The sequence below is a fragment of the Lates calcarifer genome, linkage group LG20, assembly GCF_001640805.2.
Source record: "Lates calcarifer isolate ASB-BC8 linkage group LG20, TLL_Latcal_v3, whole genome shotgun sequence".
NCBI classification, from domain to species: domain Eukaryota; kingdom Metazoa; phylum Chordata; class Actinopteri; family Centropomidae; genus Lates; species Lates calcarifer.
Genome location: NC_066852.1, coordinates 13224873 through 13251970, shown reverse-complemented (window position 1 = coordinate 13251970; position 27098 = coordinate 13224873). Strand labels below are relative to the sequence as shown.

The following is a 27098-nucleotide window of genomic DNA, read 5'->3' as shown; positions in this document are numbered from 1 at the left end:
AAATTCACTCTTCCTCGGGGACTTGTTTAATTGCAGGGGTAAGCCTGATGTGGAGCTAAGTTTGTTCAGCCAGAAGGCGAATTAGACTGGAAGAATAGTGCTGCTATTATCAACCAGGTACCACACTGGTCCACACATACAGTATGTCAAAGTGGAGCAAAACAATTTTGGATAAAACTTTAAACTGGACATAATGCCTTGTAAAAGGAAGCTATAATTAGAATTTGGTGATGATGATGCTGTGTTCAGGAGCTGATGGGAAAATCCCTCACCCAGGACTTCCGAGTCAGTTAATGAATTAGCAACAAATGAAGCCCAGAGGGGCGACTGCTGAACCAGCATTAGCTGACTTTAGGATTTAGACTTTGATTTTTGCTTATATTTAATTTGTACTACAGTTGAACTTGTATCATAGTATAAATAATTGTAAAAACACCTTCAAATCAAATTTCCCCTACTTGACACTATGAACTAACATCTGTTTTTGACAGGTGAATGGGACAGAAGGGGAAATCGAGTATGAGGAGATCACACTGGAGAGAGTGAGTCTGAAATTTTTTTAGACATATTTACAGCATATGTATAACACAACCATATTGATAGTACTTATCAAGACAAGGAAATATGGTAGATCCAACTATGCATGACTGTTCCTGTTAAATACCCCTGATCTGATTAATAATAATTGTGTGTATGTATTTGCTGCTGCAGGGTAACTCAGGCCTGGGCTTCAGCATTGCGGGGGGAACAGACAACCCCCATGTGGGCGACGACCCCAGCATCTTCATCACCAAAATCATACCTGGAGGAGCCGCGGCTCAGGATGGACGGCTGAGGTAAAGCCACACATACTAAGTTATAGCCAGCACAAAGCCAGCCTGAATGCATGCAACTCATGTTCTCATATCCAAGAAATATGAACTGCAGCAATCAAAAGCCCATGGGTAAACCAGGCCAGGTCATTTCAGGTGGGTGAAATACTGCTCTTTTTCTTTTCACTGAATCCACTGATACAGACACTTTTCTACCAGTAAACACACTTAGAGAGGAGAAACAGCCCAAGTAGATCCTCACCTCTTCTTCTTAAGTCCGAAGTATTGTACCACAGTGACGAGTCCACTCAACACCAAAGTTACATCAGAGAGGACCTGTCTGTTTAATTCAAGATCTCAATGCCTCGACCAAACTAACATCTTCTACTACTTTTATGTCTTTGGACATGATCAATGATCTTTAAAAGCAGAACATTTGTAGAAGCAAGCAGCAGCAGCAACACATTTTACATGAACTGTGGAAAATGACACACTCTAAAAAGAAGCCTGTTACAAGAATATGCAGTAATATCACATTTGTTTTCTGCTTTTATCAGAGGCTATCGTGCAGAATTGGCCTCTCTGAATAAAAAAAAACAAACATGCATTTTATGAGCCGTTTTCCCCGATTACACTCCAATAAACAAGACATGCACAGAGGCATCCTCCTCATCCTCCTCTTTACAGTTGACCTATAAACATCCATCTGGAATGACTTCAGCGTTTAAAGCAAGCCTGAAGAAAATGTTTATATTTGCCTGAATGCTGTTTTTTTTTTTCCTTTTCTCAACCGTTACTGTCTGCTTTGTGCGACATATCTCAGACATCTTGGGGAAAATATAATGAACCTCGTGTTGCTTTCAGACTGTTTCTCAGTCTCTATTTGATGATTCACACACAAAAACATTGTTTTCATTCTGAAAAATTCCTCCCCATTAAATGATTTATTTAAAGAGTCCTCAGAATAAAGAACCATGTGAGGTTTATGAGAGCACAGTTTAACAGTGCTAAATATTTTATAAAGCGTGTACATAAATTGTTCTTTATAGCTTGGGCTGAGTTTGAATACAAAAAAGGATGCTGCCTCATGTATGCAGTTCAGGCTTTGTCAGTGTAAAATCCTTTGGACAAAGATGTCAGCAGTCACTGGTTCCCTTTGGAGTTGGCTTCAGTGATGTATCTTGGTGGTTAAACCTCTTGTAGCCCTCAAGAATTATTTCAGTCTTACAGAATTTTACGCACTCTAATTTTCATGGCCGTAAAATCAATTTTAAACACATGAATGGAATAGTGATAAGTGGAGTTTTTAGGCCCTTGGAGGAAGAGTGTGTACTTCTTAAAATAGCTATTTCATCAAAATGTTGCTTGAAAATCTTCTTCTCTTCTGTACACAGCCTGTCACTTGCACTTCACATACCAATTCCTCAAACTTTTCAAGAGCAGTCAACACGTATAGGGCTATACTGCAGCTAAACCTTGAGCTAGATCAACAGCACAAGGGTTTCTATCTTCTTTAATATTGGATACTGAGAGCTTGGGGGGGCGCACATGCCTGTGGTGAAACTGGATCCCCAACACAGCTACAGCTGGAGATTGACTGCTCCTGACCTCATCTGGTGGAGGATTACACCCGATTTCTTCACCAAAACAAAAACTCATGCTGTATTTTCACTCTCCCTCCCACTGTCTCTCCGTCTATCGCTCTCTCCATTTTTCAGTGTGAATGACTGCATCCTATTTGTGAATGATGTTGATGTGAGGGAGGTGACACACAGCCAAGCTGTGGAGGCTCTTAAGGAGGCAGGTGCTATCGTCCGCCTCTACGTTCTCCGCAGAAAACCAGCAGCTGAGAAAGTCACTGAAATCAAACTCATCAAAGGGCCTAAAGGTATGTGGAAGTGTGGACTGGTGTACAGCATCAATGCTTTTGTGTGGGCTTAAGGATGCTTTATACTCAGCTAAGCTGTGCCCTCTGGATTTAGCAAATCTGCTCTGTGTTAACCCATACCTCCTTTACTCACTCTCTGCCTCTCTCATCGCTTCCCTTTCTCAGGATTGGGTTTCAGCATTGCTGGAGGGGTGGGAAACCAGCACATACCAGGAGATAACAGTATCTATGTCACCAAGATCATTGAAGGCGGGGCAGCTCATAAAGATGGGCGTCTGCAGATCGGGGACAAGATCTTAGCGGTCGGTCACTCATATGTAATAACTACTAGCATGCAGAGATATGTGCCCACACACATCTGTGACGTCACTGACAGCTTCTGACACACATATTCACGAACAGGCACACTCATACATTTGTGCATATTAGCAGCACTGAAGTACCAAGAGCCAAGATAAATTACAGCTGTAATTTTCATGGCCTGAAATTACTTTCATTAATGTGAATATGTGTGTAGGATGGAATAAATTTTTCACTGTAGTGCTGCCACATTGAGACCCATGCAGCATTACTGCCATCTGCTGGAGAACAGGGAGACTAACATAGCAGCTGATGGCAAGCTCAACACCAGCAACTTCAAAATGGTGCTTGGTTTTTACTAAATGGTGTCTAAGCTAATCCTTAACTTCTGATATATAGCAACATGCTTCTGCTCACTATGAATCTTTTCAAAAATACAGTTACAATCAATGGCATTATTCATTTATAAGCAATAATGCTCTTTAGTGTAACCTTAACACACAGTGCTGGTTAAGGAAGGTGGCATATTACTTTTAAGGGCCTCCAACCCAGAGGGAATTCAGAGAGGGGAGGACATTAGTAATACATATAACATTTTTTTTATTTTACTTTATTTTTAGCACGGCTTATCCAGCTCAGCTAGCTTAGCTGAATATTTATAACAGATGTAGTAGATTACAGCAATAAATAGTGTTGTGGTAGTACTAGTATAGTGCTTAATATAGGTCTATGCTGACAGATTAGTTGAAGCATAAAAAGCCAGCATAAAAATTAACATTTTATTTTTGCTTCTTGCATGCATAGTCAGTTCATCACTGGGATGATCAGGTTGCTCTGGCTCTCATAAATGTAAATATAAATGTGTCAGTATGAGGAATCCAGTGTCTTCTCAGTGCCACAATTCCCAGCAGCCCCCCTCCCCCCTTCACACCGGGCATTGTGTAGCCGCCGTTTGCAGTTGGTGATACTGACTGTGTCTCTCCGTTTGTCGCGAACAATTAGGTGAACAACGTGTGTCTGGAGGACGTGATGCATGAGGATGCGGTGGGGGCTCTGAAGAACACAGCCGAGGTGGTGTACCTCAGGGTGGCCAAGCCCAACAACCTGTTCCTGACCAACTCCTACAACCCTCCAGACCTCACCAGCAGTAAGCACTCTTCTCTCAAAACACTGAGTTACACAGCTCAGAAAACTCTGGCACCAATTGTCCTCCCTTTGAATAGATGTATTTCCAAGAATGTACAAGCACAAAAAAAAAAAAAAAAAAAATATCAGTAGTCAAAAATAGAGTAGAGGTAATAACGTGTTCTTTCTAAATCACTGGAGATGGCGGTAGGAGTTCTGTAAAAATCAAAACTAGAACATTTCCCTTGACCCAAAACCACCTCTACAAGAAAGTCTGCCCTTAACAAAAAATATTCACTAGGCTTTCATGAGATAATAAACAGTTTCTCATACTACACATATCACATTACACAAAGGCATTTAGTCGGTGGAAAAGCCCACAGCCATAAATTTGTGCTGCTATTTCCGCTGATACTGCATATTTGTGTACAGTACCCACCTGGTATATTTATTCCTCTTTTGCTTTTTGCTTCAGCATATTCCCATATGGATACTGAACTCAGCCACCCCAACTATCTTGGGTCAGATTACCCACAAGCCCTCACTCCCACCTCACCTAGTCGGTTCTCTCCTGTTCTGCATGGCATGATGGGAGATGATGACATCCCCAGGTGAGTAAAAAGATCCATTTCTAACATATACTGATTTATAAGTAGTAGTATTAGCAGTAGTAGTAGGATTAATAGCATTAGTGTTAGTATTTCTGTTTATGTTTGAGTTTGTATTGTAGAAAGTATTACTGATAACTGCTTTCCTCTCTCTACCATCTCTTTTTCCAGGGAGCCTCGCAGAGTTTTGATCCACCGAGGCTCCACAGGTCTGGGATTCAACATAGTTGGAGGAGAAGATGGAGAGGGAATCTTTATATCCTTCATCCTGGCAGGAGGGCCAGCTGACCTCAGTGGAGAGCTGCACAAGGGCGATCAGATCCTCAGTGTAAAGATACTTTTATCTTCTTAAAGTTGTCACAAAGAGATTTGCTCAATCCACAGAGACGCCAAGTGATTTTGGTCAGTTGTAGCTGTTAACAGTCGTACTGTGTGTGTGTGTGTGTGTGTGTGTGTGTGTGTATCAGGTGAACGGCGTGGACCTGCGAATGGCCACACACGAACAGGCAGCTGCAGCTCTGAAGAACGCTGGCCAGACCGTGACCATCATCGCTCAGTACCGACCCGATGGTAAAGCCACGATTGCCATACATAACAACACACTGTCATACACAGGTTTTCATACAAAGACTATCTCATGCGTACAGACTTTCAAGTTATTTTGTCTAATTTCTTCTTTCTTACAACTTCACTTTAAATTAGGATCAAAATTATGTCAAATCAGCTGCCAAATCTACTTGTTCCAAGATATTTTAATGAGGTTTCATTTGAAGAGTCGTCCAGTGGAGCGATAAACCTGGTTTTTCTTTCTTAGCTCTGGCAAAGAGTGTTGGTGTACTTGTTTGTTTGTAAGCAGAATATCTCAAAAACAGATTACGAAAAATAAGGTGGAAATGTTGGCAATGGGCAAAGACGGAAGTAATTAGTTACTGGGAACAAGATGAAGTCCACTATTCCTTACATTCAGTCACTCGGCTGCTGACTGTGTTTTTTTATGCAATAACAACCCCTAGCCTTGAGTAACTTCACAAAAAAATTATAAAATTAGCTCTATGCAGAGAGATACAGATTTAAAATTTGGGGGGAAAGAGAGCACTCGTATCTGCTGAGGAATAAAATTGGCATTAGGAGATGAAAAGTTGGATTGACAAACTTTTCATGCGTCTCAGTCTAAGCCTAGAGGATTTTGTTTGTATTTCTGTCTTTCAGAGTACAGCCGCTTTGAGGCGAAGATCCATGACTTGAGGGAACAGCTGATGAACAGCAGCATGGGCTCTGGGACCACGACACTAAGGAGCAACCCAAAGAGAGGCTTCTACATCAGGTCTTACACTTAAAGTAGAAACTGTACCTTTATTGCAATATGACACAGGGGAAACACTGGATAAAAAAGACTTTTGGGTTAATGGATTTTAACAGCTGTTGGGCAACACTGATTGTGATTACATTTACAGTTTTGGTTACTTTAAAGAATTTAAAATATTCAGGCTTAGTTTAATTTAACACATTTTGATGAAAGAATGTTATTTTGATTGATTTTGTGATGGGAGTCTGCTCGCAAGGCAAACACATTAGCTAGGTAACAATCAAAGCATCAGGTTTATAACCATAGGGATTCTCTTTTGTAACGTTGCTGTCATGTTTAGTCATGATTTGAGCAAAGCCACTCATGCATTAAAATGCTGTTATGGTGCCAGATGTTTCTAAATTTATGAACTAAACGCAAAGGCTTTACAGAGCTAAAATGTTGAGTTCTGAAAGTGAGAATACCATTCATAGTCATCACAGGGAATTTGATTATATGGAAAATGTCTGTAGAATAATCTATAAAATGAAATGCTATATGGCTCATGATAGGCTTTGTTTTTAAGAAACTGTGTTTAAGTTATAAATGTTGAAGCCAGAGCAGATAGAAAGACAGACAACTACACAGCACTACAAGAACACAACCGGTCAAAACGTTTAGAACACCTCCATTTTTCCATCTATTATTTATATTTATATAATTCACCATCTCAGTGTTTCTGAATTTAAAGCAGCTTCTTGTTGAACTAAATATAATCTAAATTTCTTACTCATCCAGCAGCTAAACACACTCATTACATCCCTTTTGCAATGGAAATCAAATATTGCTCAAAAAATTAATCACAACACTGTCGCAGAACTTCCCACAAATGTGTTGCATTTGTTGGCTGCTTTGCTTTCACCCTCTGTCCAGTTCATTCCAAACCAGCTCCATGGGGTTTAAGTCTGGAGACTGTGCTGGTCTTCCATCCTGTCTGTTCCTCTAATGTTTTGGGTCATTATCTTGCTGTAGGATGAACCCCTGCCAGTCTGTCTTCCTCTGTTACTTTCCCTTTTTCTTCACCATTCATGATACAGTGTTACTTCCTGCAGCACAGCATTGTCCTCACAATGCATCAGAGGTTTTGTAAGAGATCAACAAATGTTGGGAAACTTGTAAGAGCTGTTCATTTACTTCCATTGCTGCAGGAAAGGTGGAAATAATCACATTTCTAAATCCCTGAAGATGACCTGTTTTCTAATGAATTAACATGTTTTTTCACTTTCTGGTGACCTAAACTTACACCACAGTTTACAGCTGACCTCTTTAAGGTTATTCACTGGACTTGAGCTGCTTAAATTTCAGTAGAAACTAGAAAAATGGCAGATTCTAACCACTGACCAGTAGAAGATCATGCACAGTATGTGACTGTAAATTATGGCTGATCTGTATGAAGAGAATGGGAGTCCAATACATTCAAAACAAACAATATTTGATGAGCTGTGCAGTTCATTCCCTCTTCAAAGCCAGTAAGTGTTATACATTTGGCCTTTTTTTGTATAGTTTTATTTTCCAAATAAGGTCAAGAGTCACACTGTAGCATATGCTTGTTTGATTCACGGCTTAATACTTTTGAAATAGGGATTTTATGAAATGTCCACAGAGAAAAGTAATGGAACATTCACTGATGAATCATTTTTTTCTTTCGTAACAAAGTTAGGGCAAGCGCTGTACAAATCCCAAGACAGGACTGGATTAACACACCGAATGTGTTCATTAAAAAGGTACAAATGGTAAAAGAACAAATACCATAAATTTACAAACAACAGTAAGCCCATATTAGAAGTATACCACTATCTTACATGGTCCAGCAAAGACTTGAAGACACCATGTACCATAGTGTCACTTACCAGTGGCTTCACAGATTCAAGACATTTCCTGTCCATACTAGATTTAATGTAAATACTGATAAAACTCTGCATTCTGTTAATTACACTATACATTATCATATTCACTGTATATAATCATTTAGAGTAATGACAAAATGCCTAATTAAAAAGGGAGCTGCAAACATCCCACATATAACTTATGCGGACAACAAGTGAGATAAACCCTGAGTGCTGCAGCCCACTACTGTTCCAGTACCCTGAACAACACAACTCCACTCATAACATCTACTGTCAGAGAGTAATCACTTCAAACCAACCCACCATTACCACAATAAGCCACAGTAAGTTAGGTTTATGAAAACGAAGGCCACAGAAAGATTAATGCACGGTGGAAGTTATGATCATATTAATCTACATAATCTGTGCAACCAGCTGAAACAGACAATCCTGCTACAATGAGCAAACAACCAGTCGCCAAACCATATCACCATATCAGGGAATATGCGTCTTACCTTTAGAAGAACTTCATACTTGATTGCCTGTGTAAACTGGTGATTAAGTCCTCACCAGGTCCAGGTGTGACTCGCAGGAACATGACAATTGACGGAGTCTACCCAGAAAGTGAAGAAATGTTCTGCTGTCGTCCTGTTGCCATTTTGTTGTAGTTTCCCTCTGAAACCATATCCGCTGAGTCCCTGCCATATTCGTCCAGTTTCTTCTTCGGCTTCTTCTAGGTCCGTCTCAGTTTCGTTCACAATTGCCAAGAAAACGCTGGTTGCTTTGATGACAGTGCAGCAGGCACTGCGGCTGAATTAAAATAACGTACCTGCCCCAACGTTAACGCTTCGCTTCGCTCCTGTCACTTTAGCTTCACAGGTAAACCTGTAAATACCTGGCGTTATCTAAGCTGTCAGAGTGAAGCACCCATGAAGGCTTGAAATACAAACAACCACAGGACGAGTTAACTTTTCAGCAACAGCTTAACAGAATTCGCGCCAGTGTCAGGGGTGTGTCATGACAGAAGGACACACCTTTAGCTGATGAAGAGCCGGAGCAATTAAGGCTAATCAAACTCCAGACGTGTGTGATTCCAAGATGGCAGAGATTATCTTTCTCATCTGGCAGCTGGAGTCCTGCAGCACAATCGTACAGGATTTCTGTCATCTTTCTGAAAAGCATAAGCATGTTCCTGTGTTTTTTTTTTCTTCGTGCCGTCAACTAAATTGTTGTCTAAACAACTACACTGTTTAGCAAAATTTCTAGGGATTGTTTTTTTTTTTTTTTTTTTCTCATAAGTTACAATGAAATATTGTTTCCATGCAAGGTTACAGCTGTTTGTGCATGTCACCAAACAAAATGTTTCTTTTCGTGCAGTCTTAATAAAACTACATCTGGGATTGGGACACTTCATATATTATAAACAACAGCACCTGATGTTTACAAACTGCACAATACAAAAAGACATCATACTACTGTGTTCAAGCCGTTCAGTAGAATTCAACAGTTTTTATTTAGTGACTGATTCAGATTCTTTCATCACTCAGGGCTCTTTTTGACTATGACAAGACTGCAGACTGTGGCTTCCTCAGTCAAGCACTTGGCTTCAAGTTTGGGGATGTGCTGCATGTGTTGGACTGCGGAGACGAGGAGTGGTGGCAGGCCCGTAAAGTCAGCCCCCAAAATGAGGCTGAAGAGGTTGGCTTCATCCCCAGCAAGCACAGGTCAGACACACTTTTCACTGTGAGTAAGTGTGGGAGGGGGGGGTGACTGATGTTTCACTATGTTTCAACAGTTACTAAACACCTTGATTAAACTCGATGTGTGACTACAACTGCTCGTATCAGACTTACCAAGTTAGGTTGTCTGTAAAAGCCATTGGAACCATGATGATTTATAATTAATGTGGTGTGACTCACAGAACCACTTCCTACCTTTTTCTATGTCTCCCCACTGTCTGCAAAATTTAATGTCTTCATTTTTACATCCTTGTCTCTACAGGGTGGAAAGAAAAGAGTGGTCTCGTGTTAACACCAAAGAGAGGGTAAGTTAATTCACCAGAGTTGTTTGAAAGAGGCTTGTTCTCTCCCAACTGTTTCCCCCATGTGTAAATCTCTGCTCTCGTTTCTGTTGCAGGACCATGGTCGAGACACCTTGAGCACTCAAGGTAATTAGTATGAGGCATAATATTAACACTGCAAGCCACCATTTACACATGTTACTGATTTCTAGCAGTTTACGGGTAACGCTGTTTAAATGGGCAGGATGCACTGACAACAGAGGAACATGATTTGCTGACACATGCACAAATCTGTTTCATTTACGTACATTTAATGCTCATGTTCACGTTCTGTAGGAGACTGTTTTGTGTATCCATTACAAGATTAACTGAAGGTGCAAGTAGCAGCATCCCATGCAAATGTCTTAACTGCCAATAACTGCAGACTCAGAGCAGCCCTTTTGCCTATTTTTCCCCTACTCTTTGGCATTGCTGTCATCTTTAAACACCTCACCATCAATTTGCGGACATTACACAGACTGCCAAATGTAAACACAAGCAGTCTTCACTCACATTTTCCCCCAGATCGTGGTCCAAGGCTCGCCTCGCTTCCAACACAGTCACGTCTTTACTGCTCTTGTCAATAATGACGTCTGATTTATCAGCTAAAGCATCTGAAAATAACTACATTCATTACACACAAGTACAGACACACACAGACACAGGCGCACATACACTATAAACCTAAATGTCATTTTATAGTGGTAAAAAGAAATTTGGCTGAGTGCTCCTGTGTTCTGTCTCCAGGGAGAGATAAAACATCACACAGTTACGAAACAGTCACCCAAGTGGAAGGTAAGGTCATAAAGAAGAATGTTTGAAGTCCATTATTTAAGCCTGTTATGTGAAATTGTTTAGAGTTCCCTTCTCTGAATGTTCCTACTCTCTTTCTCCTCGTGCTAAGTTCATTATGCGAGGCCCATCATCATTCTGGGTCCTGTGAAGGACAGGATAAATGACGACCTGTTGTCTGAATTCCCTGATAAGTTTGGATCTTGTGTCCCACGTAAGTAATTACGCTGTCAGTCATAGAGATCCGCTCCCTGGTTATAATGTCATGTCAGTGCTGCCACCTACAGCCATTTTAGGGTGATGTCTGCATAATGCATCCCCCTTCCAGTGAAGTAATTGCTTTACTTTGGAGATTCTGAGCGGTGTGAGTGCATGAGCTGCTTTTATTGTTTTGCTGTTTTGCCTGATAGACACTACGCGGCCCAAGAGGGAATATGAGGTGGATGGACGGGACTATCACTTTGTGTCGTCACGGGAGCAGATGGAGAAGGACATTCAGAGCCATCGGTTCATCGAGGCGGGCCAGTACAACAGTCACCTGTATGGCACCAGTGTCCAGAGTGTTCGTGAAGTGGCTGAGCAGGTGGGCAGCAACATCTTATACCAGGAAATAAAAAAGAATACCAATGATGAAATTGTCAGTTTTTCCCAATTCTTTGTTGTAATTTGGTTTAATTACTTCCACTGATTGCTAAACAATAACTTGTTCTCTAATTATAAGACCAGGCACAGGATGTGTATTTAAATATGATGAATTTCTTCATGATCAGAAATAACTTTAATTTACATTTTTTGTTCAAAATGTTTTATAACAGACAGGAGAAAAGTTTGAGTAATGTGCTGCAAGCTCTCATTTAATTAAATGGTCATTTTAAAGTCATTTCAAATTTCTATTAATCCTCATCATTTATTCCCCTGCACGTGTGCTCGAGCAGCAGGGAAAACACTGCATCCTGGATGTATCAGCCAACGCTGTGCGCAGACTACAAGCAGCTCAGCTTCATCCCATCGCCATCTTTGTCCGGCCTAAGTCGCTGGAGAATGTCCTGTATGTACAGCAAAAGTTCTTCATACAGTCTGTAGATGTTTGGTCAACAGAAACTGAATAGTATATTATTATTAACGTATGTGTCATAATAGATTATTTTGTCCATGATGTTAACAGAGAGATCAACACTCGCCTGACAGAGGAGCAGGCCAGGAAAGGAATGGACCGAGCCCTCAAACTAGAGCAAGACTTTCTAGAGTGTTTCTCCGGTAAGTGCACACAAAGTAACAACACAGAACTTGGGATTTCTTCCTAGAAAATTGGTATCCTTCCCTGTCTACACACACCTTGCATACTTACCAGTGGATTTGAATTTGAAATATGGCAGCGCTAGGTGGTAAATGTGAGCTAACACACCTGTGTTTGCACTCCGCTGTATGCTTACTCATAATCCACTTGATGTTGAGTGGTCAACATAAAAATCCTTTATTTTATGATGACAGGATTTTTGTAAACAACAGGTTGTCCATGATTTCAGTTCAGCTCGTGTGCACATTTAAGGCAGTAAGAATGTGCTGTCTTTTCTCACTGTTAAATGCCAACAAATGCCTCCTCCACAAGCACAAACTTCACATTTCCATGTTCCAGGTATTGCTGAATGAGTTGAATGAGTTAAATGAGAAAATGAGCATTCTTGGAGGATTCAGGGCTTTTTTAACATTTAAGAGACGCATTTAGGGCAAATCACAGCAGTCAACAGGACTTGAATGTTAGGTTCTCTGACAAATCCACCGCTGTCTACAGTTTCAACAAATCATGAACAGCTGTCGAGTGTGACATTTTATCAGCCACTGAAAGACTTTGTGTGAGACTGAATAAATATGGGGAGACTTTGTAGAAATACATTTATAATTTGCCTTTTGTTTAACATTGTGATTTTGCACTCAGATTATCAAACTGCATATTCATGGTGTAAATTATTTTATTATTCCTAACAGTGTCTTGCAAACACAAATTTGATAAACGTTCATCATCTTCTGTCTCTCTTCTCCCTTTTCCTTTCCCCCTAATGTTTCCATTTTTCCTCCCCCTCCCCTGCTGTCTCTCTTTTTGTTTCACCACTGCCTGTTCCATTTTTCCTTCACCCCTCGTTGTGTTCTCTCCTCCCCTCATACATCGTCGCGTCCTGCCGCAGCTGTCGTGGAAGGGGACAGCTTTGAAGAGGTCTACCACAAAGTAAAGACAGTGATCGAGGAGCAATCAGGGCCTTACATCTGGATCCCCACTCGGGAGAGGCTGTGATGCTGCACCCGCCCCGACCCCCCCCGTCCCCACCCAGCCCCCTCCCTTACGACCGCCAACCGACACCACCACCACCAACACCACCACCACCACCGCCAACAACACCCCTTTCACCCTCACAGCCAAGCCAGCCTCGCCTGCCTGCCTGCCTGTCTGTCCATCCTCCAGTAAAGTCAGTGCTTAGGCAATCACTGAGAATGACACAGAGAGACAAACGCATACGAAGACAAACACAGAAACAGAGACAAACACAGGAAGTGATACAGCGAGGCAAAAGAACGATACCAAATAAGAGACTCTGAGACAGATGCGAACACAGTGAGTGTGTAATTAGACTGAAAGAGACGAAGAGAAAAGACTTAATCAGTATTCCACTTTAATGAGGCAGGGCTGAGTATTGAAGCCCCGTTCACACTTAGCATTAAAATGCATCTTGGCCGCAAGTGGACAGCTCTAAATACAGCTGTGACTGCACCCAAAACTGGGGATGCAAATGTCCTAAGCACAGTTGATTTAGCGATGCCAGACAACTTGGTGTGTAATGTGTGTTTTGTTTTCTTTCTGTTTAGATGCAGTTGCAGTTTCCCAGCAGATGAAATCAAATGTGAAGCGGAATCCAATCATTAAGTTAGATATCTCTGATGCATTTTAATGTCAGGTGTGAACCGCAGTCCACGTCATCTGGATCTAGACACGATCTGGATACACTCAGACACAGGAGACATTAGGTCTGAGCAGGGCTTGAAAGAGAGTAGAGGGTGACCCAGCAGGGACGGACCTCGAGGTAGTATTAAGACCACCTCAACCCTCCCTGTCCCTTGGAAGTGTCACACTCACAGCCCCCCACACTGAACACCTCTGCGCGCCTATGTCTGAGATGGAGGTGCCCAAAAAGACGCTGGCCCCTCTTTTTATATCACCTCCTGGCTTTCTCTCCTCCTCCTCCTGTCAGCTCTGCCTTGTTTCAGGACAGGAATGGGGGAAGACTGAGAATAGGGGGCCCAGATCCTGTTGAGTCCCTCTTGACCAGGAGTCCTTCTTTTTTTTTTCTTTTCTTTTTTTTCTCTTTTGGTTTTTTCTTCTTGGTTCTGGGTGTGGACTCAGAATTACACCTCAGCAACCAAGACTGACATTTGCTCAATCACCCATGTTGAATATTGCGAGGCATTATTTAAAGGCAGTTCAAATAATTATAATGATAAAAACTCATATGCTGAATTTGTGCATGCATCCTCAAAGACAATGGAGACAGGAGAGAAAAAGAATGGAAAAATCTGACTAAAAAAAAAAAAAGAAAAGAGAAAACTATACAATAAAAAGAAAGGTGAGTTAGTAGGGTGTGTTCTCCTTTGCCACCTCCTTATTGTGGAGGAGTTTTTTAGCATGTCTCATGAAGGAAGAAGAGAAGAGAGATGAGGTCGTGAGACATAGTCACGAGAGGCCAGTCCCGAGCACAGTAGATGCTCTTACATCTTGCCTCCGCTCTCTTATGCACACACACTCATGCACCAACACACACACACTCACAACACTCTCACACCTATCCACCGATACACAGGTGCACACACGTAGAGTTATAACCTCAGCTGTAACCTAGCACACTCCTCTACAGGGGGTGGGGTGGGGGGCACTGGCTGTTCTGACCTGCTAGTCAGAATCCAGGATGAATGTTATCTCTCTAGGCACAAACAGCAGAGCTGTTAGCTTCATCGCGCCACAGCCAACTCACCGATCACTCTTCCAAAAGAATCCTCTCAGCCACAGACGTACACACTGTTTCCAGTGGCTGCAGTAAAAGCCATGGCGCGTGTGTGTGGGTGTGTGTCTGTGTGAGCTTGCGTGTGTGTGCGTGCGTGCGTCTTCGTGTGTGCACATTCGTGCACATTCATGTGTGGAAACTCCTCTGTGTGGGAGGAATAGGTCTTCTTTTATTCTCTCTCTTCCACTTTTTCTCTGCTTCTATCTCCCTCTTGTGTCCACACAAATTAAAGCTAAGTCATGTTTAACAAATAAATGGCCTATATATATAAATATAAATATAAATATATATATATATATCTTTTTTATGACAATTTCTAACGGGACTAAGTCTGTAAAAATCAACATCTACAAACAATATTCCATTGATTTCTTTGGGTAATATTGCTGTTTGGTTGTTGAATTTACTCACGTTCCCATTTTATTGTTGTAAAACGCAGCAAAAAGAAATAACTGAACCATAGGAGTCGATGTGAAGCAGACCTCACACTAGAGCTTTGAACTGGCATATCTGACATGTTCTTGTGTACATTGAGAATGAATTGAGGCACATGTACAATGCAGCTGTGTGTGTGTGTGCGACAGTGTGAGTGTGCATATGTGTGTTTGCCGCTTGTGTGTGTAGGTGACAAGAGCCTATATAATATAGAAATGATATTATATGAGAACATCTATCCTTTATAACATCCACTGGTGATTATAATGTATAATACATAAATGAGTGGTGTGTGTGTGAGTGTGAATGTGTGTGCGCATGTGTGTGTGTGCCAGAGCGAGAGATTGAGACACACACACGAAGATGTAGTGCAATACTGCTATGATGTTATGCAATGAAGATGGTTTTAACATGTGTCTAAGAGTAAAAGAGTATTTATAAAGTTTGCACTGACGGCATTATATGCTACAGGTATCAGCAGGAAAAAAAGATGGCAAAGTAAAAAGACTCCCAAGGGTTTATGAGCATGTGTTTGTGTTTACTTATAATTTGTCCTGAATTATAAGAGTGAAGGTGGAAGTATTGATGGAAGTGACCATTCATATTTATTGTTTGTTTATTTTTTGCTCACTTGCTTCTCTCAGCTCATGGTGGAAAAGCTGGAGCCTGTGAATGACAAGTATCAAGTTTTTGTTTTTGTTTATGACTTGTTATTTATTTAGAATTGTCACTTGGTTCCATCTCAAGTCTGTATATTTTTGTAATTTTTTTAATTTATTTTTTTCTTGTTTTCCACATTGAGAGAGCTTTTGGGTCTCGGCCAGAAATGCTGTAAATATAATAGAGATGTTGAAGTGCCGTGTGGCTTTAGGTTTAGCCGTGCACACTGCTGAATCGATGCAAGTACAGAATCCATCAGAGCCACAGCCCAGTTTAACTGCTCAAAAAAAAAAGCAAAACAAAACAACAACAACAAAAAAAATAACACACAGAAACAACATCTGCACACTCCGGGTGGGCAACACACACACACACACACACACACACACTCAAAGATATCAGCACGTCCACACATCCATTTACATTCACACATTGATAAAGCCACAGAAACAACAACACATGACAACACATCCATGAATGGAATAATATGTTTTCAATTTCTTTATTTGAGGGTTCAATGTATTTCTTAATATCTCTCTCAGCCATCCGTATCATAGTGTGATATTCCTTATAAAATATATGAATTTTTACAGAAAAGACTGATTACAAACTTACAACAAAGTCAACTGATGCAGAAAAATATATTTAACAATGACAATATCAAGCAAAATAAAATGTTCCAGTTCAGTGAAGCGCTTGTTGTAAATTAGCTATAAAATAATAAAATGAATTTAAAAATGCTTTCTGAAAAATGGACTCAGCAGTCTTGTTTTTGATTATTGTGTTTGTCTGCACTGATGATTCCATGTCTTACAGTTCCACAGGTGACGACTGCGAGGAGAACAACAGTACGGCCAGGGGAGGGCACTCATTCTCTTCAGTCCTCGGCTTCTTACACAAGCTCCTCTCAGCTGCTTTTGCACTGTTCTCGCTCTGGCTCTTATTTGCTGGTCACTCCCCGACCACCTCCCATCCTCCCATCAGGGGAACCATTTTCTCTTTAGCAAAGCAAACAACGAGGATCTTTTCATGTGACTGCACATCATGCTATAGTGTGTGTATTATCTGTGTGCGTGGCTGCCATGATCCCGTATCCTTGCTCTTGCCTCTAACTTGCATTTGTGTCATCTGTATGGAAACCGTATGTTAATCAAACCAACAGAAACATAAGATCTGACTTGTCATTTAGTGCCCAGTCATCTGCATCTAATGTTGCCATATTCTCTGGTGCTGTTGGGTATGGTTTTCTCATACCATTACTGTGCATGAACAATATTTTTCTATATTTTTTTCTGAATTTATTTCCATTTTAAACAGTCACAGAATTACATATTGGTCTTTTAAATTTTTACATTAACTCTAGACAGACCATTGAGAAAACCCAATGAGCTGTAACTTGATTAGCCCTCACTGACCTGCTGTTGGACTAGTCATTTCAAACTCATGTTTTACAGTCAAATTTTGTTCAACCTCAAATATTTCAAGCCGAATTTTGGGGCGAATGTGTACAAACTGATGCACAACACACTTTTTTTGTTTTGTTTTTCCATCTGTTTGAATGGTAGAGACATTAAAGAAAAAAAAAACTTAGAGGACTGAGGTAGAATATTAATCTATTCATTCTTAACCACTTATCTTGTTTGGGGTCATGGTGAGGCTGAGGTATTTCGCTCCTAAAATTCAAAACATCAATCACCCGTTTGACCGCAGCCTGGTCTCTGCTGTATTATGCCAGCTGAAAGTGATATAAAGGGTCAGGCAGAAAGAGGGGAGAACATCCATCAGAGGTCATAAACAGGATTTAAACCTGCAAACTGGTAAGGCCGTGAAGCCATCAGGTTACCCCCCCTGTCCACATGTTTCTGTTATCCTCCTGTCAGCCATTAAAAAGTGTCTGTAACATACACTGGGGCGTATAATGCATCTACACACAAGCTGGTGGTAGAATGCACAGTTGGATCCTAGAGGAAGACAGACGCTTGACAGATGGATTATTGAAAAATTCGCCAAAGAAATGTGGTTTCTTCAAAATTAGAACTTGAAATTTCCTCCTGATTAAGTGACTGACTCACTGGATAAACTCTCTTTAATCATTACAGTGATTCATGTGTTGAAAATCTTGAAACCCGACGTGTCACAGATGCACACACAATCCACTGCGAGCATCCTGTTTTACTGCCAGTCATTTTAAACTAAAGGAGGGATGAGGAACGAATGCTTCCAAATGGAATAATTAAATCAAGCCAGTGATTACAAACCAAAATTCACTCCAAACACAGATGAAATGAGGAAGCTAGCAGAGCGAAATTAGCAGGATAATTGTCAAACAGTCTGATCTCACAACTCTTTGAAGGATCAAAATGATAGTCATTAGACATTGAGAGTCAGCCCTAGCTCCACTGCATCACCAGCGATTGTTCGCAGCATTGTTTCACAAAAGGCTGGTAATGGAGTAATACCTCTTTATGCCTGCTGCTGGCGTCCAGAGCTGCAGTGACAGGGTGGGATTTGGATGAAAGAGCAGCTGACATGTGTGTCTCGTGAGCGTTGGAAAGAGAAGACTCGAATGAGAATTATCTCAAAGCGTTCAAAGGAACCTTGAAACTGCTCATATGCTTCTGCATGGGAAAAAATCCAGCGAAGCATTTTGGTACAACACAACACATGACACGACTGAAAGCCAATATTATCAGTGGGCCTGAAGGCACAACAACAGTTGAGGTGTTTCGAGCATCAGTTATCCCTTGAATGTTTACTTTTAGTCCTGACTTGCAGCACACACCCCAGACTTCAAGATGATCACATTAAGTGTTGAGGCCTTCTGAGTATATGCATGAAGTGGTGCACAAGAAAGTTTTTGGCAAATAGGTCCACCTTTCCATTGCATGAGCTATCAGATGGGTGTGCCTGTATTCCTCTGCACAGATTTAATTCTTTGGTCAAGGTAATCCTGAGGATCTGGGGTGATTACACGGCTGGCGTATTTCTATGTAGGGAGTTTCAAAAACAGCAGCAGATATTGTTAGTCATAGACCTTACCAAGACATTTTCAATCAGTCTACCAAACACTTTGGCTCCACACAGGAGGTTGTCAGTATCATTTGTTACCTTCATTACAACATGACAGCTACAGCCCAGGGTAGAGGATCAAACACAGATCCTTTCCTTGTTCATATTTTATTATTCATTTCAGCCTGCTGCGTCTTCTACTCGCCGACTCTTCTACACCCCCCACCCCCACCCCCGCCCTTTCCTTTTTGCTCTTACACCCATGAGGTCCCAGCTGGCATCCATCAAAACTGTTTGTGTAGGACTCACTTGAGTTCAACGCTCATGTTTACGTCTTGCACGGCTTCAGTAAACTCAGGTGACGTCACTTCAGCCACTTCACTGTGTCTTTTTTATCCAAATATCACATTGTCTGCATGGGGATTAGATGATTCATCTTCAGATTGGTGCACGGCAGGGTGTGGTGCAAGGTTTTGCCGTTAAGACGCTGCTTTGTGCTGGTTTGAAAAGAGCTGCCTTATCCAGTTTATAGACCCAAGATAAGACAAGACTCCTGTGGTTTTGTGCCAGAGTTCTCAGATTGATGTTGGCTTAAACCTAATGGGTTCTTCTGCCTTTTCCTGACTCTTATTAGAAATTATTAAAAACTCCAAACTGCAGCCAACCTTACCACAGAGGACATTTGTGTAATATAATTATGTTAGAATCAAATGAAATGGATTGTGAGAGGTGTTTTGGCATATTCACTTAGGTGGAAAAATGTCAACTCTATACTCATTCAACCGATTAAAACATGGCATGCTGGCTTCAAAGGAATGTTGCCTTCTATGAGTTATATTTAACAACCTTGAAATTAATTGGAAATGACAAAGATTTTTTGATTTTACACTGTTTTGCCAACCATGAGTAGGACAGTGATTTTAAAATGCAGCCTTTTGGTGTCATTGTGTAAGCTGCAATGGCAGAGCTTAAGCCATGAAGGCTTATAATGTCACCTAGGCCAAATGCACATTTTCATTTTGTAGCAGCAATGATAACATATGATCTAAAAATTATGCCAGCGTTAGAATTTTTAAATGTTTCACACATACATCCACGCACCTATGGAAATTATACACAAACGGTACTAACCAGATAGGTGCTGCTGGAAAAGAAGAGATAATACCAACATACAGATTCTGTTAAGCTCATTGCATGCCTTGTACCATTATAGCATACTATGGTTGTTGTGGACCTTAAATTATGGGGAAAAAAAATCATTTAACTTCTCATTATGTTGCTACTTTTAAGGAGCCACCTTTTTAATGCAATATGTAGAGAATAGATGGACAAACTAATGGAATGGCTAACACTCAGGAAGAGAGGGGTGGGCCATTGATTGTAGGGCAATTGGTGGCTCAATCACTGACTCATTGTGCCCTTCAGCAAAACACTCAATGCCACACTGCTTACAAAATGTGTATGCGAGGAGAAACAAGAGTGAGTTCAGCTTGCACATGGTGGTTCTTTGGGCTAAATGCTGACGTCATCATGTTAACGTGCTGATGTTTAGCTGCCAGGTATGTTTGCCATGTTCACAGTTTTTCATAAAGTGTGTTAGCAGCATTTTCTAATTACAGGGATGACATTAGTTTAGTTTCACTGAAAAGCAAACATGTTAATCTCACGTTGCAACCATCGTTTTGGATTAATTTCACAGAGGATCACCCAAGTCAGTGGGATTCATCATGTGGTGACCTTAAATGTCAGAACAAATTTTCATGACAATACACTGTATCCAGTTTTTGGTCTGGACCAAAGTGGTGGACTGACTAACCTAACCAACAGAATGACATTGCCATCCCTACAGCAATACTGCTGTGGCTAAAAATGTCTCTTTGGTCTGCCAAAAAAATGTAATGTGATAACCTGTGGTCACACCATTACATTGCAAAAGCTACAATATTTTGGTTAAGGGATGGGAAGGATTGTGGTTATGGTTACAATACTTGCTCCAAAGCAACTCCTTCTACTCCTTGTCCTATTTGTATGTCTTATTCCTCTAGCAGGAGAGGCCCCTCCAAACCTGCCAGACCAATAAACCAAGCAAAGCCTTACCTTCTTACAGACTTTCAGCAGTTTGTGATGATCAGTAACACTGGGATGACATTCAGGTGTCTGGTAACACAGACTCTGCAAAAAATAAGCATAGTGTGAACAAACAACTGACAAATAGCCTTGTTTTCTTCTGTTGTTAGGTCACTCTGATCCCAAAGCTCCTCTGTCTTACACTCAAGAGGTTCTCCAAATTATAGACTCGTGTGACGAAGAAAAATGGAACCTCCCAAGGCCATTTCTCAGTCTCGTCTGTTTCACGATTATTCCCTGTTGAACTCCCACTGCAGCTTGCCAGTGCTGGAAGTGAGAGCCTGATTAAAGCTTATGAAGAAGAATTTCATGCACTGCATACAGCAAATGTGACAGCTTTGGTAGTTGAAAACCCCTAAGCATCGTCCTTATGCATGCTGTTTTGAGTTTCAATCCATTTATCTAACACACTAACATATGAACAAAAGAAGAGAATAGAAAAAAAAAAGTTGTTACAGAAGAGTGCATCAGGCACTGTTACAGAGTTGGGGTGTGCTATTTTCTTTCATAATGACTTTATTTATTATAAAGAACGAAAACCAAAGCAGTGTGAGTATCAGCGTGAGTTTAAAAATCAAAATCCCAACTGTGCTGTTCTTTTAATTTGATCTCCCTTGTCTTACTTTCCAGACTATTTTCTTGGTAAGTACTGAAATAAATTAATGTTGATGCTGAGTAAAGCAACAATAAGAAAAAACTCATTCTCTTGTGCCATACAGATCTCATTGATTCATATTCTTTACTGTGGGATTTGCTTATTGCTGAGATGTGTCACTTTTAGAAAGGTACAGCACTGCACCATGTGATGACATCAGTCGGATGGATAAATTGAATGTAACTCAGAGTTTCAATCCAGTAATTCTGACATTAGACATTAAACAAAAACATAATGCAAGTGAAACCCAGAGAACGAGAAACAGTGGTCTCGCCTTGCCAAAATTAAACATTGGTCTGGCCTTGTTAGTGAGCTTGAATTGCAAATGTCTTATTTACATTTTGTCATTTAGACTTAAAATTTGCATTTTCTCTTATTTATGCTGCTGTCTTTCCCAGATCTTCTTCAAAAAGTGATTCCATTCAGTTCCCCTTGAGGAAAACACCCATTAATTAAATAAGAAAATAGGCTGCGCTGCAATACTGACGTAATGAATCGGTAATGTTATGGCTCTCATTAAAGTATGCTGTGTTTAGAGTGGCTAGTTACAGAGAGATATGCACACTTCAGAGAGAGATGTCATAAAATGTACACACTTCAGAGTGGCCAGTGAGGTGGCACAAATGCACTATAGCTAATGCTTTCTAATGCTAGAAATGCAAATTATGCATAATCCATATTTTTCCAGCATACAGCAAGAAAACTGATATCTGCCAAAAGCAATATGGCAGCAGGGTTGCATCATGAGTCCAGTGATGTTTGTGTTGGCAGAATGTGTCATAAGTTATCAGCCCTGTCTTTAAAGGTTTATTTTCTTAAGTTGTGCTGCACCGTGGCACTGAGTTCTCTAAATGGGAAGTTGTTCAATGTTACATCAGACATACAGTATTTTAGTTAAGATATACTTGTTTTTTTTTTGTTTTTGTTTTTTTTGGAATGGATACACTGTCTGCTTTCCCACTGAGAGAATATTGGCACACTAAACTCAACCTGCAGGTTTCATCTTCAGGACAGTTTACTGAAACAGGACTTGTAGATAAAACCGACTTAATTGTTACTTTGGAGTCAAGACAATCAGAAACGTTATAAATTCTACCGGAAGTTGAGCAAATCTCTTGTCAAAGTAAAAGTGTCTTTTCTTTGCCCCTAGTGCTCTAAGCTGAAACCTGCTTTATGTGGGAAGAGGGTGGAAAACAAGGAGGGCATAATGGATAAACAACCTCTGCTACAGGGTTTTATACATTTGTGTGTGAAAATTAGCACTGATATGTCCTTGTGGAGCTTATGTGGAAAGCCACCAGTGGTTTTCTGGATACCGCATACTGAAGTCCTCTAGTCTACAAGCATATGGGCTGAAAATGATGTTGTCAATTTGACACAATTCCAAGCAGTATTGTGACATACAAATTACATGCATGGTGTGTGTGTAAGGTGTATTCATACGTGTATTATACCTCTGTTCAGATTTTTCTCTGCTCTCTCTTGATCTTTGTTACATACAGTATAAGCTCATACAGTATTAAATATTCTAGTGTTATTAGGCTACTTCTTTTATCTACACTGTAAATCTGTTTTTGTATGTTTGTTTGCTGTTGTGAAAATATAATCTCGGACCCAACTGAAAGAGACACAGAATGACCACAAACAACCACATTGTGGTAATTTAATGTCTCTTTGTAGATATTTCACATCTCTTTGTAGATGCTTCATGTCTCTCTGTGGCAGTTTAGTAAGAACTAAGAAAGTGAAATGTCGTCAAGAACCTCAAGCAAGTCCAGTTGCCTGCGTATAGCACTTAGAAATACCAAGACCTCAATGGCTGAGAATTTTCACAGACATCTTTTTGTTGTGGTTGTCTCTTTGTGGTCATTTCGCATCTCTCCATGGTCATTTTGTGTCTCTTTCTGGGATATTTTGCAGGTGAAGACCAGAGGTCCCCTCACCTTTGGGTCCCTGGGCCTGTATATAGCATGACTATGTATAGATTACAAAACCAAAAGGTTCATTTAAGGCCCAACAGTGTCGTTGGGCCTTAATTTAGGACGTTGTTTTCCTAACGTTTGGTAACGTAGGTTTTACTTTGAAGGCGCTCTCCGGAAATTCTGTATCTCATCGCGTGCTCTTGACTCTGCTGTTATGGAAACGGGAGTGGGCGGAGCTTACCGGTGCCATTCGACTCTGGGTTTGATGCGGAGATGAAATACTCGGTGACCAGCTCACTGTAGACTTCCCTACGAGCTGCTCAACAGCACAACTTTTAATACCCGCTGAGCGGCTATCCTGCTCACTTAACCAGAGACCAAACAAGAGACATTTTCCTTCTGTTCCAGTCTTAATTCTTCCTGTAAAACCAGGCCAGGCTAGACCTGTCGCGCAATATCCCCCACCACCTTTCGTGGATTTTTTTCCCCTCCCCGCAGCCAAAACAGTCTGGTGCTTGAAGGTGGGGGAGAGAGAGAGAAAAAAAGAAATAAAACAAAACGCACTTTAGCGAATTGTTTTTCCGAACATGACGAGAAGATGTGGGAGAAGGTGTGAACCGACTGATAATGAGGATTAACCCTGCAACAAACAGATGTGCAGTGAGGTGCCCTGGTTGCGGATTCAACCTGCTCGGTCATCGAGCTGAGGGGGGAAATTTGGGAGAAGTCGTGTGGAGCACAAAGAGCCTATTAAATCCGAGGACACAACAAGTTTCAGTCATGCAACCCCTGTGCTGACAGAGGACTGAGGTTGGAGAGCAGCTGCGACACCGTGCTTTGTTTCCAGACTGTTGTTTTCTGCCCAGACTTTCACCACAACACAAAGTTGAACGATACGGAGAAGTTTCCAGCCTGTCAGTCGGTAATAACGCTCGCCGTTAAAGGAGCTGTTATGAGACTGGTCTTCATGCTCACAGTCGACTGATAACTGCACTTAGCTTGAGTGTATTTTTTCCCCCCTCTACCGCAGTGTTTTTGACCACAGTGTGAGGCTCTCTGAACTGAAGTCCACTTTAAATGCGGACTGGTTTGCGGTCAGTGAGTGCACAGCCGAGCTGCCGGTGCCACTTGATCTTTAATTCAAGGCAAATCAGAAACAGTCGCTTCATTTTTTATCATTTAGCAACACCGCTATGGAGCTGACATACTGGAGCATCGTCCTGTTGGGGCACATCATCCTCCTGAACTGGGCTCATCTGGCTTCTGCAGTGGAAGGTGAGTCTGGATTTTTTTTTTTTTCTCGCTCTCCTTCTTCTTTAAATGCTGCCTAGACATGCTTTCTGTGGCTACATGGCTGAGTGAGAGGTCCAATTAGTATTACATCCTGCTCCTTACCGACACTTAAGTGCAGTAAAACCACAAGGAATCTTAAAAGCATGTTCTGCAAACATCACACAATAACTTGACCTAAATCTCTGGGGAATAATCAGAAATATCATGGCAGGATATGACTGCAACCTCACTGATGAGAAGCTCTGTGTGTTACAGGCAGAGCACTAATCCCAGTCTATATGTAGAAACATTAAGAAAATGTGTGTTTTTTTCCCTTCCTCTTTCTCAGGCATTACGTTATTTAGTTCATTTTGAAATAAAGAAGAAGAAGAAATAGCAAAAATATTGGTGTTACTTAATGTCTTCAGGAGGGCCATTTCTAAGCCTGAGTCACTATTAGTTTCCACTTTAAAGCCATCAAAAGGTTCCTAGGCTGCTTCCTGGGGGGCCCTTAACCAGCTTACCCTAAAATCAATACTAAAACATTCAGTGCATAGAGGCTGGTACAGGGCTGGAGTGATTTCAGTGGAGCGATTAATGAGACCTACATGCATTAGGGCAATTTAGCTTTTATAATTTTAACTCGAGGAAGAAAGAAAGAAAAATATATCAAATATATAATAACCTGGACCATAATTTATGTTAGTTAGTTTCTGGCAGCAGATTTAATGTTAATGGGCAGATTGGCCAGTATCAGCTTTGTGTGAATCTGAAGACTGAAATTATCTGTCACAACATTAAAAGAAAGTGACGGTTTCAGATTGTCTGGCTTTACAGGCGAGCACAGCTCGGTGTCATCCACAGGGCCAGTGTCTGGATAATTTGCTTAATGCAGGGGAGGAGGACTGAGTTTTCATTGAGCCACGCTGACAAATCACAAGGCTAGGTGTTTGTTTATTTTCTATCTCCTGCCATGTCTCTGTCTTTTTATGACATTAATAGGGAAGTTCTACAGAGTGAACTGAAAACTGATTTGAGTTGGTTAAGAGATAACTTTCTGCAGAACATGTTTTGATAGAAAATGGTCTTTGGAAATAATAGGCCTGTGTTTACAGGGGATCAAAGGATCACAACTGGGTTTCTTTAAGAGCCGTTGAACTGGATTTTTTTTTTTTTTTTTTAAATACCTGACTGCTGTGTAGGCTGCGTGCTGTTATGTTCCTGTGAAGGCTGCTCTTTATTCTCCATCATGTTTTATGGGTTTTTTTTTTTTGAGTTTGTGCTGTTTGTGGGCTTATGCACAAATGCTAAAAGTAATGTGGCTTTATTGTGGCATAACTGGCATATTTTCTTCTCACTAGTTGGAATCACTAAATCAAAAAGACTGAAGACATACATATACAGCACTTGCATTAACATAAAACAAAAAGTCAACACAAATGACCGTTTCCCTGGCTCATTTCCAACATGCCCTGGAAAAAAAAGCACAGTGAAAACAATGAGAAGTTTATAACAATGAAGTTTGCTCATTACTGTCAATACTTGTTGTAAACAGGAACACCATGAACATGCACGACTTCACATGACTTCACATACTCTGTTGTAGGAACACAAATCTGTCAGCTGCCTCTGGTTTGAGGCTGGACGCTATGTATCCACTACACTTTTTTATTATGATCAAAGTGGGGGGACTCACAGTATGGCTTCTACTATAGACTGTACAAACACATGTATGTAGCATATATGACATCACCCATGGGTTTCTTAGGAGGGGGTTTTTGAGCTTGCGATTTGCCGCTTGTGCGTGCACACCCATCAAAAGAAGATGTTAAATGACCACAGCTACTGAGAGTCTGAATTCTTGCGGGAAAAAACGTTGTTGACTTTGTATTTCATGAGAGAAGTCTGGGATTTTCCCAGACACTTAATTTTGGTCAGAGTTTTCTGGGAGCCGGAGAGATCGGGGCATTAGTTGGAGCTGCTAGCTTCTTCTCCTGCTGAGGCTGTAGGTTTCACAGCATGGCACCTGACCTCTGACTCAACTCTGAGTTTTAGTTCTTTATAGGTCCTGTTCTCCGGGGTATAGGAGATACTTAACCTCAGATCCACAGTACAAGTGGGGAAGTGATGTCCTGTGGGTTTTTTTCTGGCAGACTGATCAAACATGTCCCCCTAGAAAAACCCCTTAGAATAGTCATAGATGACTTGGCTCTG

General features: G+C 40.9%; 2 protein-coding genes across 4 annotated transcripts in view; both read left to right on the top strand.

Moving 5' to 3' along the window:
* The window catches only part of LOC108893750 (disks large homolog 4), a 52835-nt gene extending 36184 nt beyond the window's left edge, over positions 1-16651 (top strand). For all 3 annotated transcript variants that reach the window (XM_018692072.2, XM_018692071.2, XM_018692070.2), the window contains 18 exons: positions 492-542; positions 712-836; positions 2531-2700; positions 2866-3002; positions 4003-4147; positions 4601-4736; positions 4905-5061; positions 5201-5303; positions 5943-6057; positions 9452-9628; positions 9906-9948; positions 10041-10071; positions 10711-10758; positions 10868-10969; positions 11166-11338; positions 11691-11803; positions 11921-12012; positions 12939-16651. In XM_018692072.2, the coding sequence (XP_018547588.1) occupies positions 492-542; positions 712-836; positions 2531-2700; positions 2866-3002; positions 4003-4147; positions 4601-4736; positions 4905-5061; positions 5201-5303; positions 5943-6057; positions 9452-9628; positions 9906-9948; positions 10041-10071; positions 10711-10758; positions 10868-10969; positions 11166-11338; positions 11691-11803; positions 11921-12012; positions 12939-13045 (2025 nt within the window). In that variant the 3' untranslated portion in view covers positions 13046-16651. The remainder of the gene's footprint in view (positions 1-491; positions 543-711; positions 837-2530; positions 2701-2865; positions 3003-4002; positions 4148-4600; positions 4737-4904; positions 5062-5200; positions 5304-5942; positions 6058-9451; positions 9629-9905; positions 9949-10040; positions 10072-10710; positions 10759-10867; positions 10970-11165; positions 11339-11690; positions 11804-11920; positions 12013-12938) is intronic.
* A 7205-nt stretch (positions 16652-23856) lies between these two features.
* ephb4a (eph receptor B4a) overlaps positions 23857-27098 on the top strand; it is a 35900-nt gene continuing 32658 nt past the window's right edge. The window contains exon 1 of the mRNA XM_018692099.2: positions 23857-24887. Coding sequence (XP_018547615.1) covers positions 24806-24887 — 82 coding nt within the window. The 5' untranslated portion in view covers positions 23857-24805. The remainder of the gene's footprint in view (positions 24888-27098) is intronic.